This window comes from Sus scrofa, chromosome 12, assembly GCF_000003025.6.
Source record: "Sus scrofa isolate TJ Tabasco breed Duroc chromosome 12, Sscrofa11.1, whole genome shotgun sequence".
Taxonomy (NCBI): Eukaryota; Metazoa; Chordata; class Mammalia; order Artiodactyla; family Suidae; genus Sus; species Sus scrofa.
Genome location: NC_010454.4, coordinates 22,709,075 through 22,721,095, shown reverse-complemented (window position 1 = coordinate 22,721,095; position 12,021 = coordinate 22,709,075). Strand labels below are relative to the sequence as shown.

At 59.3% G+C, this 12,021-nt stretch overlaps 1 protein-coding gene across 1 annotated transcript; it reads right to left on the bottom strand.

Moving 5' to 3' along the window:
* Positions 7,311–11,623, bottom strand: NEUROD2 (neuronal differentiation 2). Its single transcript, XM_005653929.3, has 2 exons — positions 11,293–11,623; positions 7,311–10,135 (listed from the first exon to the last, which is right to left on the bottom strand). The coding sequence occupies exon 2, from the start codon at positions 10,128–10,130 to the stop codon at positions 8,982–8,984; it is 1,149 nt and encodes a 382-aa protein (XP_005653986.2). The 5' UTR covers positions 10,131–10,135; positions 11,293–11,623; the 3' UTR covers positions 7,311–8,981.

The window sequence follows — 12,021 nt, the reverse complement described above, 5'->3', positions numbered from 1 at the left end:
CCTCCACCTCCTCCTTTTGCAGGATCTCCACTCCCCACACCCCTCCCCCTGGGCCCCGATTCTCCTCTTCTGAGGGACCCACCAGTAGGACAGCAGCCCCCCAACCCAAGCTGGAGCGTCCTCTGCCTCCACCTCCCCAGCAGGCTGGTGTGGGTGGTTGCGGGTAGGGGCTTGGCCTGGGGCGGGGACGGGGGGCGGGGGGGGGGCGGTGTCGGGAACCGCGGGCCCGAGCCGGCGGGGTGGGGGCGCCCAGGCTTCTTGCGCCCCGGTGTCTCCTCCCTGGGTGAACAGATGTCTCGGAATTTTAGATGTGCTCTCCGCCCCTCCTCGCAATAACCCCCCCCCAGCTGGCACCGGCTGTGGCGTGGCGCCCTCCCCTCCCCCACCTCCGACAGCAGAACGAGCTGATGGATCCGGAAGCGCGGCCCCAAGGCCCCGGCCAAGGGGCGGCGGAGGCCGGCCGGGTGGCGGCGGCGGCTTGGGGCTGAGCCTCGGAGGCTCCCGGCGCGGAGGGGACCGAGTCGCCGCTGCCGGGCCGCCTGCCTTCTCTCGCGCCTTCCCTTCTGCAGCATCTCCTCAGCCCCCTCGCTCTCGCCTCTGTCTCGGTCCGCGAGCTCCCGTCTCTCTGCCCCACCCCACCGCCCAGCCGCGTCTATGCACACCCTGCACCCAGAACCTCACACTTCGCGACCGAAACTCCTCCTGGCAACTTCGGCGGAATTCTTCCCTCCAGAGACCCCCTTTTCCTTGCATTCCGTGAGCCACCCCCCCCCAAACTGGCCGCCTGCCTGCCCTGGGTAGAAACCCCGGAGTTAATCTGGAGAGCGCGGAGGGAGGACCAGAGGGGAGCGGGGCGCGAGCTTAGGAGGCCAAGGAGACCGGTCGGCCGAGGCTGAGACACCCCAATTTTCTAATCGCTGCTAATTAATGAACAATCCAATTTCGTGGACCCCCAACTCGGGGAAGGAGGCGGGACCCGCTGAGGGCAGGAGGGGGCTTTGGCAGGGCTTGGCAGCCTGGTGGTGCCAGGCGCCCTCCCCCACCCCACCCCACCCCCACCCGCCAGCATTCCGAGGTAACAGGCATTTGTTACCCAGCTCGTGCCAGGAGCGATTGGCAGGTTCGAGTAGGCACAGTCATTCCGCACACAGATGTCCCTGCGCTCAGCCCTCTGATATGAATTCTGTCAGCTCCAAATCTGAGGGAGATGAGCAGACAGCCACACAGACAGACACAGACACAGACAGTGCAATTGTCTGAAGGACACAGAACGCCACAGATATGTGTTTTTTTTTTTTTTTTCTTCCCTGAAAAAAAAATTGAATGAAAGAAAAAATAAGACAGGCTCCCACTCATTTGGGGGGATGTGACTGGACCCCTGCGAGGGGCCCTCATTCCTTCCGTCTTCCCCTGGTTGTCTGCCCAGACTTTTCCAGTCTGCCCCAGGGCCCCAGAACGTCATCCCCAAACTTCAAATCGTTTGCAACTAGAGCCTCTGCCACCAGAGCCACCGGAGTCTGGAAGATCTGCTTCCTGACACAGGACCCAGAATTCCTGGATCCCTGCAAGCCCTAGAATATTTAGCACCCAGGTGCCTTCTAGAATCTCTGGAATTTCAAATTCCAGAACTCCAGCTCCTGGGCAAATTGTGCCTAGAGCCCCATATTCGGATCATCCTCTCCCTTAGAGAGGGAGACCTGGGCATTGTCTGCTGCCCCCAGAATGGAGGGTTCCACCTGCCTGATACTCTCCGGCTGTCCCCAGCCTTGGCAACCTGCCAAAAACGCAGCCTTTCGAATGAACAATGTGGAAAGGTCAAGCCCCCTGACTCCTACCCCTTTCTGGCAACTCTCTCCCAGCTCCAGTTCCCATCCTGACCCTCCACACGTGCCCTGGCTATCCCACCTCTGCCCACCCCACGTGGCTATGGGAGTCAGCCGGTTGGTTACTGGGCATCTGTGAGCAGGGTGGGCATGAAGAGCCGATGGGGTTTGGTTCTCCCTGGGCAGTCCGTGCTGGTGGAAGGAGAGGAGGCAGGCAAAGGGAGCAAAGAAACTCGATAATGTCGAAGAAGAGGGCACAAGGGTTTGGGTTGTGGATTGTTGGGATGTGTTTTTTAATCTTTCTTTTTTTTTTTCTTTTTTAAAGAAAAAGCCCCCATCCTGTGTCATCATTTTTATGGGATCTGCAATTCTGGCAAAAATCTGTCTTTAATTTAGCTGTCCATATAAAAATCCTCACTGTATAATAATGAACAGATGCCATGGAATTTAAGCTGGAGCCTCGGCTCCTCCCCGCTTTCCCCCCGCGCCTGGCACCGGGCACCGGGCACCGGCTGAGTGGCACAGACTGGCACCAACACGCGAGCGAAGGGTGGGCAGGGGGCGACCTGGGCTTGGCGCCAGGGCACTGGGGTGGTGAAGGGGTGTCCAGGCACCGGGCTTGGCCAGCTGGGAGCTTTTTTCGTGGAGGCATCAAGGGAGAAGTGTCTGAGGAATTTTTCTGTCTTTTTTTGCAAAATGATCAGTAGTTAAGGATTTTGTTTTGGTTTTGCTTAGAGGCTGTGTGGTTCTTCTCAGATTTTTTTTAAGCGCCGCCCTCCCCCCAATATAAACCCAAATGTTTTCAATGTTTTAATTGAGTTGTTTTTAACCCACCCCGTGCACAGCGCCCCGGCCTCTGCCTCAGAGCCCAGCCGATGCTAGACGCTAGTTCGCTGCAAGCGGGATCAGTTCTGCATTCAGCCGGCCCACAGCCTCTGCAGTACCCTGCGCTCCTGTGCCTCCAGGGACTCCTGGGCAGCTCCCGCGGGGCAGGAGTACCCTGTTGCCCTCCAGGAGTCAGGCCGGCTGTGGCCTCTGAGGAGAGAGTGGAAGGGGGCTGCAGAGATGAAGGCAAGAGAGAAAGCCCCACGTGCCCCGCACTGATTCTCTCGCTTTTCCCCAAGAGGAAAGAAAAACTGCGAGTCCAGTGTCCCCTGCGGTCTCAGCCTGCAGTCAGTCATGAAAGCAGGCATCAGCTCAGAATGGGGGGGGGGTTGGTTCTGAGCACCCCCCCACACCGCCTTGCCTTTAATGCGACTCTGGCGAGAACAGATGTCCCAAGCCGGGCGGACTGCCCAGACCCCGCCCAGCTGTGCCCTTGGTGAAGACTTGGCTAAGGGTAGGAACTGGCATGCAGGTCCCCAAAGCGGGGTGGGGGCTTCCTCAGCCCTGGTGGGACCCGACCTCACCGCAGCCTTGGCCTCCTGGCTAGCGCAGCCTCCGGGCGGGAAGTGGAAGTGCTCCGGGAAAGACCTGTTCCTAATTCAATTAATTCCAAAAAGAGGAATGAGATGCAAACAGAGGTGGAGAGAAGCCCAGAGAAAGGTATGAATAACAGAACACCAGCCCACACTCTATGGAACCCTGGAGCCTCAGTCACAGCCCTGGGTGACCCCTCTGGGCTCCTGTGCTGGAGGCAGGTGAGTAGGCGACACCAGAGCCACACCCCGGAGAACATCTGGGCATCATCTCCACCCAACACAGTACCCCCCCCACCTGCTCCCTTGGCACAGCAGCTTCTAGGGATTCCCTGGTCCTCACCCTTCTGAGCACCCCTGCTTCTCCTCCCTGCACCAGGGGGCTGAGGCCCCCATCCCAGCGGTATCTGTCCCCAGAAACCCATTGCCCCTGTGCCAAATCTGGGCCTTCTCATGCTGGCACTCCCAGGCAGCTGGGATGCTCCTGGTGCTTTAAGAGCAGAGAAAATTTCAGAAAGTAAAACAGCCTTCCCAAGGTGTCTGTGCCCTTTCTTACCACTTCTCAACCAGGAAAACTTTGTCCTGAATTTTAAAAGATGCAGAATGGAAAAGCAGAAGCTGCTTCAGGATTTGGAAAAGGAGTAGAGTTTCAGAATTTCTCACAGCCCAGGTGAAGACCTCTCCTCTGGGCCTGTGCCCAGTGCCTGGGCACCCAGCCCTAAAGAAAGAAAAGTGACAGTGTCTTGGACTGTGAGCTGGATAGCCTGTTGTGACAGCCAAGGCCCATCTGCCCCCTCCCACATCTCTCAAAAACAAAAACAAAAACCTTTCTCCTTTGAGCACATAGGGGCAGGTCAGGTGGAATCCTGGGCTGACCCCGGTGTCACATGGGGGCCCCTGGCTGGTCAGACCTGGTCTGCACTGTCTCTTCTTCTCTCCTTCCTTGAGAATGAAACTGTGGAATCTAGAACTATCTCTCCGTGTCAGTGTTCTCTCAAAGGAACAGATTCTGGTTAGCAGGCAATTTGGGGTTAAGATTCTGAAGAAGAGGAGGAAGCAAAGGTCGCCCAAGAGAGGACAAAATATCTGACCCCCTGCGGGAAATCCCTGCCTCCTCTGGCTGGTGGATTTTCCCATAAAAGGGCAAAAGAGAGCCGTAACCACAAACCCACAGAGTCTAGGGAGTGAAAGGGCTTCTCCGTGGCTGACTCCGGTGGGGCTCAGTTCCCTGGACTGTACTCACTGGTTTATTGCACTGTCCCTCTGGGTGATGAAATCAGAGCTGAGGGTTCCCTGGGGGGTTCGCTGGGGCTCAGGGGCTAACCGTCCAGATCCTGGTTGGAATAGGGTTAAATGGAGAGAAGAGAAGCCAAAGGGCCTTCCCTCTCTTTCCCTGGATCTACAAATGGCTTGGACTCAGAGACACCTCTATTTCCCGGTCACTTCCAAGCGCTGGCCTTTGAGTGGGGATGGGAAAATCAAGGCGGGAAGACGCCGCCTTGACTGATCTCGGCTCCAGCCTTGGGGTTGGCAGCCCAGGGGTTGAGCTGAGCCGGCGGGTTCTGTTTGGAGATCCCGCCGCTCAGGCCAGGGCAAGGAGGGCGTCCTCTCCGCGACTTCTCCCCTCACCCTCTCCCTCCCACCGCTCTGGCCCCTTTTTGCCACCACCCCCCCTTTCTCTTCCTGGAGCTTCTCCGTGTGTGTGTGCGCGCAAGCGGGAGAGAAAGCGAGAGAAAAAGACCTGCGAGGGGGAGTTTGGGGCCGTGTGTCCGCGCGCATCTTCTTCTCCTGCTCATTTCGCCATCTCGCCAGGGAAGTTGAGTGTTGGGGAGGAGGGCGATGGGAGGATACAGCGCTGTCAGAGTGCCGAGAGTGTGGGGGAAGGGTCAGGAATTGGGAAAAGGGAGGCTTTTGTGGACGCCAGGTTCATCAGAAGCAGAGGCGCTAGAGATCCCCGCCCCCAAAAGGGGCCCGGCCACTCCACCTGTCGAGGTGACCACAGATGCAGCGGCCGAAGAGTTGTCAACATCCTTGGAAAGGCGCTGGAATCTGGCTTTCAAAACAGGCATGAGCCGCTTGGGGTAGCCCCAAGAGCAAAGCGCAGAAGTCTGGGGTCTGGCCAGGGGAACCACACAGAGGGGTCTTTTGCTTCCCGCCCCAAGCCACTTGGATGCGGCCCATTCAGGGACTTCAGAGCGGGTTCTAGGAAACCAGCTGAGTGTGGGAGAATCCCAATTAACCTTGCTCTTTGGGCAGGATAAGACTCGGGCCTCGGGATGTGTACGGAGTTCCTTTTCTCTCTAGTTGCCCCTGCCAGGACTGCCCCATGCCAGGCTCAGACCAGACTCCTTCAGATTTGGATCCGAGGTGTGCATCTTACTCCATAGTCTATGCAGGAAGTGAGGGATAGTGAAGGTGGGTCAGCTTCTTTCTTCCAAGAGCAGGGGTGATTTGGAGATCTGAGAGACCCCCTTTGATCACCGACAGGGGTGAATCCTCAGAGCAAAAGGCCCGGTTCTTAATCTCACACTAGAGAATTGATCCTATGAGAATTACAGAGAAGGTGGTGACATTTTGAAAGGACTCCAGTGAAATTCTCCTCAAACTGGGGAAAAATTCTGCCCAGAATCCCGGCAGGCCAGCCGGGAAGGGCCTCAAGCCGCCCGGAGCTCCCCGGGGCCAGGCAAGCTCGGGCCTCCCTCTGGGGCGGGAAAGCGTGAGGCTGGACAAGAGTCAGCACCAGGGAGCGGACAGCTCCCCTCCCGGTCTCTGCTCCGCCTTCCGCTATCCTGGGTTGGAGGAAGGAGGGCAAAGACGTGGGTTGGTCATTTAGGGGAGCCTCGGAGCTCAAGGTCAGAGACTATAATCAGATCCACCCTTTCACACCCAGGAAGTCCCTCTTCAACTCTCTTTCCCTTTCCCCCTTTTTTCAGGGCGTTCTCAGCTTGGGGTCTTGGATCCTCCCTTTAAAAGCCTCAGCATGCCTGACCTCAAGCCCCAGACTCAACACTACAATGCCCGTTTCAGACCTAAAATGAGCAGAAGTGTTTTTGAAAAAAATAATTTCAGTCAGCAGCGTCAGAAACAGTCTGATCCTGGTTCTCCTAAGTGTGTTCAAGCTTTGGAACGGGGGCGGTGGTTGGAGACTTAAACCCTCTCCAGATATTCCAGAGGGAATGTTTCAGGGAAGTCTGTTCAGAGCTGCCTCTGCCCCTGAGGCTCAGAGAAAGAGAACTCTGAGGGGGAAGCAGCTTGGGCAGTAGGACAGGCTCCTCCGCAGTGCCCTTCCTCCTCCCACCTAGTTCTACAGGGAACTGCACTGGCAGGAAAGGGGTTGTTCCTGTGTGGACCAGAGGGTTTCCTGCTGCCTTGCTGGGGCAGCTTGTGGAGTAGGTCAAGCTCCATTCCATCTACCTGGTGGCCTCCTAGACTCAGGCCTCCTCATAGGACTCGGGGGGCGGGGGGGTTCCTCCAACCTCATCAACACCCCTGCAAATTTCAACATTCCTAAGGTTAAAAATGGCTGATTCCCTTGAGTCCCCTGAAACGCAAATTGAAGACTGAAAAGACTTCTTCCATGATTATTTCATCCTCATAACCTGATCGTTTTTTTAAATTTAAAAACATCCCTGTCTGGCTCAAAGGGTTGTCTGTCTCTTCATCTCTACACACTCGTTTTTTGCAACAGTGGGCAGAGGGTTGTAAAATGACTGACCGCTCCCAACTCGGTCATTTTTCAGTGATGAAAAGATAATTTTGTTTTCAAAGGAGGTGTGTGTGCATGTTTGGGAACCGAAGGAGTATAATGAGACTCGTGCAAAGCTCTATGCTGGGGGCGTGTGTGAGTCTGTGTAAGTAAGGTCTGGGAGGGGCAGTGAGTGGAGCTGGTCGGTGCCCGGTGGGTAGGTGTGAGGGGGTTTATAGTGTGGGGATCCCACCCAGGAATGTCCAGGGTCCCTCTCTCTGACCACCGCACAGTCACCTGACTGTTTCTCCATCACCCGGAGCCCCAGCTCAATGCCCGGAATGAAATGAGGCCACCGTGAGAAAGCGGGTCCGGCTTTGCATCTCATTTACATAAATATTTATTAATCGTCATTAAACTGAACAGAAACACGCAATGCACTTCGGGTGTCCGACGGGAGTTTCATCTTCGCTACAAGAGGAAGGTAAAATTGCGTGTGAGTGTGTGGGTGAGTGTGTGGGTGTGTCGCCTGTGGGTTTGCATTTTTGCATCGAGTGTTTGGATGCCTGATCTCCTGCCTCCGGTGGGAAGAGGTTCTCCTTTTGCCCCTTTTTTTGGAAACCTCGAAGGAGCCCTCAGCCCTCTCCCTGCCCACCTGCTAGCCAGAGCCAAGAGCCAAGAAGACGCCTGGACAAGAACCCCCTCTCCAGCCACCGGAAATCGCCGGGTGCCCGGCGCCCACCGAGGCACCATCGGGCAGAGAGGCGGGGCTGCTTCCAGGTCTCGGTCTCCACCCTCCTCCTGGGAAGGGATAGAGGTGCCTGCGGGAAATGGGGGCCGGTGAGCTCTTCTCCCTCTGTCCCCGGATGCCGGCGCCGGGCCTGCGTGTGCGTGCGGTGTGGTGTGCGTGTGTGTCTTTCATGCAAACCCTCCCTCCCCAAACCGACCCCCCCAACAATTTGCCATTCCATACAAATTTGGAAACAGGTTTTTAAAAAACAGCATGACGCACAACAGGGACGGGGCGGGGGAGGGCAGTGGCACTGGGGCCCCAAATCTCCGAGTCACTGATTGTAAGAACCTGGGGAGGGGAGGGGGCAGCGCCGGCCCCCACTTCACCAAAGTGCACAGATCCGCGCTTGGGCGGCGCGGCCCGCGGGCCGGGAGGGGGCACCCCGGGGCCGGGCCGGGCCGCTAGGCTCAGTCAGAACCTCCTTGCATAGATATTTGTGTCTTTTTATTATTGGTAGTAGTAATTTTTTGCCTTTTATTGCTTCTAAAAGTTCTTACTGCGTTTTCTCTCCGATCCGGACTCTGCGTTCGGCCTCCGTCGCCTCTTAGCCTTTTTTTTTTTTTTTTTTTGTATGTTTGTTTGTTTGTTTAAAAAAGGGAAAAGGGAAAAATGGAGTCTAGTTACAAATTGTCTTGGCCTCTCTCTTTCCTCTCCATCCACATTCCCTCCCGCCAAAATTAAAATCACAAAACGCTGAGACTAGGGGCTGGGGACTAGGGCTTCCAGGTCCTGGCTCCGGCGCCTTGACTTCTGCCCTCTTCAAGAAAGAAGGGGCGCCCGGCTCCTTTCTGCCTTGGCAGCTTGGTGTCTGTTTCAATAATAATAATAATAATAATAATAATAATAATAATAATAATAACAGGAAAACAGTATCCCACCGCTCAGCTGCCCCCTTACCAACGCCTTTGGGCCTGCAGGGGGAAAGGGGAGGAGGAAACCTAAGAGCAAGGATTAGGAATTGGGGGGGGGCGTTTGATCTCCAGGGAGTGCCCGAAGAGGGGTCCCTGTAGAAGTACTCCCTGGGAAAGAGGAGGAGGGAACCCCTTGGGGAGAGAGAAGGCAAGTCCCCTGGGGGAAGCGAGGCCCCTGGGACGGGCCACCCACAGGTAAGAGGACCGTGCTGCCCAGGAGAACGGCAGGACACGCGGCCCGCTCCCGCGCCCCACGCCGGGGTAGTTGGGGGTGCCCCTGCGCTGGGGACAGGGCTGGGGGCAGGGGTGCGGGCAAAGGCAAAAGAAAAAGAAAGGGGCGGGCGCGAGGTCTCAGTTATGGAAAAATGCATTGAGCTCCTCGTACATGGGGCCCCGGTCGTGGTGAAGGTGCATATCGTAAGACAAGAGATTCTCCGAGTGGACGCCCCCGCGCACAGCAGACGAGCCAAAGACCAGCCCGTGGCCCGTGGGCCGCGAGCCGGGCAGCGCCGAGTAGTGCATAGAGTAATGGTAGCTCTTCTCGTGGTCGGGCGACGAGTCCTGCTTGAGCGAGAAGTTGCCATTGAGACAGAGCGGGGGGCTGAGCGGGCCCTCATACTCGGAGCTGTTGTAGTCCGGGCTCGCGCCGCCGCCGCCCGCCGCCGCGTACAGCGTCTCGTAGGCGGCGCAGTAGCCGTGGGTCCGCAGGGCGTGCGCCGCACCGCCGCCCAGGCCGCCCGCCGCCTGGCACTGTGCGCCCGCCAGGCGCGAGCACGGGTACGGGTAGGGGTGCATGGCGAACGGGCCGCCCGAGCCGTGGAAGCGGCCCGTGCCGTCGGCGCCCTGCTCCGTGAGGAAGTTGCGCGAGTTGAGCTGCAGGCAGCCAGCCACCAGGTTGGTGGTGGGCTGTGACAGGCCCTTGCACAGCGTCTGCACGTAGGACACCAGGTCGGGCCGCTTGCCCGAGCGCAGGATCTCCGAGAGCGCCCAGATGTAGTTCTTGGCGAGGCGCAGCGTCTCGATCTTGGACAGCTTCTGAGTCTTGGAGTAGCAGGGCACCACCTTCCGCAGGTTGTCCAGCGCCGCGTTCAGGTCGTGCATGCGGTTGCGCTCGCGCGCATTCGCCTTCTGCCGCCGCAGCTTGGAGCGCTCCAGGCGCGCCTTGGTCATCTTCCGCTTCTTGGGGCCGCGCTTCTTGGGTCGCTCGCCCTCTGCCTCGTCCAGCCCTTCCTCTTCCTCCTCTTCCTCCTCCTCCTCGCCCCCCAGCTCGCCTTCCTCCTTGACCTCGGCCAGCGCGGCCTCCGGCACCTCGTCTGCACGGAGAGGGACGGGCTTGGCCGCCCGGGCGGGCCCCGGAGCCCCGGGCCCCGGCGGAGGCGGAGGTGGCGGCGGCGCGTCACCCTTGTCGCTCCTCGGCTCGTCGTCGTCGCCGTCGCCCCAGCTGGCGAACTTGGGCACGTCCGAGAGGAGACCAGGCTCGCTGAACAGGCGGGTCAGCATGGTGCCTGAGGGCGCCCGGCGGGCGGGAAGGGGAGACAGAGAGCACAGAGTGAGGGGCGCGCTGGGGTCATGCCCTCCCCCACCAACCCGCCTCCAGCCCCGAGTCAGGTGCGGGTTCCTGCCTGGGGGCCCTGGATGCCCACCTCCTCCGCCGGCCCCACCCCAAGCCAGCCCAGCCCAGCCCACCCCAGCCCCAGCCACCCGCCCGGGATCTCGGCCCAGGCCCTTTCCCCGGCGCTGGGCCCCGGCTCCACCCCTCGCCTGAACGAGGGGCCGCTCCCCGCGCCGAGTCCTCTCCGGGTCTGGACAGGGAAGGAGCAGGGGCTTTGGGGGACAGATCTCTTCGCTGGGGGTGGGGTGGGGGGGAAGGCGGCGCGATCGCCCAGAAAGCCCCTTCTCTTCCGGCGGTGGAGGAAGGCTGGGCAGCCGCCGGTGGGGACAGCTGCCCCGCTCGGCAGCTCCGGCTGCCCGGGCCCCTCCGCCCGGCTCCCCCACCCTCCCGTGGCTCTCACCCCCACGCTCCCTAATCCAATTTGCAACTTGGCCGCGCGCCGCCCTCGGCTCGGCCCCCACCCCCGCAGCCCCAATTCCAGAGGCGGGAGGATCGTCTCCTCCAGCCGGGCGTCCCCAGCTCCCGGAGCCGGCTCGGGGCGGCGAGGACTGAGAAATCCCGGCGTGGGGTGGAGACTGAGAGAAGCGAGCCCCGTCCGTCTCCCCTGCGGTCAGGGACCCCCTTCCCCCCTTTAAACTGCCTCCCTCCTACACGGCTCTTCAAATCTCGTTGTATTTCAGGATCGATGGAAAAAAACCCAAATTTGTTTGTTTGCTTCTCTCTCTCTCTTTTTTTCGGTGGTGGGGAAAGGTCGAAGGTTCCTCCGGGACAGCCATGGGGGGGGGTTTCCCATCTCAGCCCCTTCACGCCCCCTCATAACCCTGCTTCCTCCTCCTCCCCAAGCCCATCGCAGGCAGAGACACCTCCCTCCGCAGCCCCCAGAGCTGCTGCCCCTAGGGGAGAGGGAACCCGGGGCGCCTCCGGTGCCCACCCCATGAGGGGGCAATGTCCCCGGAAGGGCGGCTTTGGGAAACCTACTGTCGGCAGAAGAAGCCGCCCCCCCACCCCCCAACCGGGGGGTCAGATCAAGCTCCCTTTCGGACAACTTACCTCGGAGAGGAGTCAAGGGGAGAGGGGAGGGGAGGGGGGGGAGGGGGGCAAGAGAGAGAGGGGGGAGAAGAGGAATCTTCTCGCTTATTTCATTGTTCCCCCATCTTCAGGGAGCGGGGGCAGCGGCTCCTCAAGGCGGCAGGCGCCGGCGTCTTCAGAGCGCCATGCGAACCGCGGAGCGAGTGTGGCATCTCTACCAGGCGGGGTACCAGCCTCTATGCCAGGCCATATGGGCTTGGCACGTCACGGGCAGCAGCTATCACATGAGAGACGGTGATTGGCATGCGTCTGCATTGGGGGAGAGCCGGCTCCCCCGGGACCCGCCGCCATCTGTCACTCTCTACTCCAAAAAAAAAAAAAAAAAAAAAAATTAAATAAATAAAGGAAATAAATAAATATCTCTGCCGCCCTCCCCGCCCAACGCAGGGAAAGCAGGGATTGAGAGGGAGGTAGGAGGAGTTGCCCCCCTTGGATATAGAGTTCCCCACATGGGAACAATGGGGTAGCGAGGCTGGAAACTGGGGGTTTGCGGTGTCCCCAATTCTGTGCTCCCTCTGGGGTCCAGCTCTGCCCATCTCCTCCTTTGCAGGTCCCCAAAGGTGGGTCAGGGACCAGACCCTGGGGTCTGGAGAAAGGACCTCTAGGTTTGCCTCCCCCCCAGGAGGGTTCCCTCGGTCACAAAGGGACAGCTGAGGCCCCCTCCCAGGGTGGGCGTTGGGGGTGTCCCTG

What these genes read in the sequence shown, in the direction of transcription:
- NEUROD2 (XM_005653929.3), bottom strand. Translation starts at nt 10,130, where the DNA reads ATGCTGACCCGCCTGTTCAGCGAGCCTGGTCTCCTCTCGGACGTGCCC.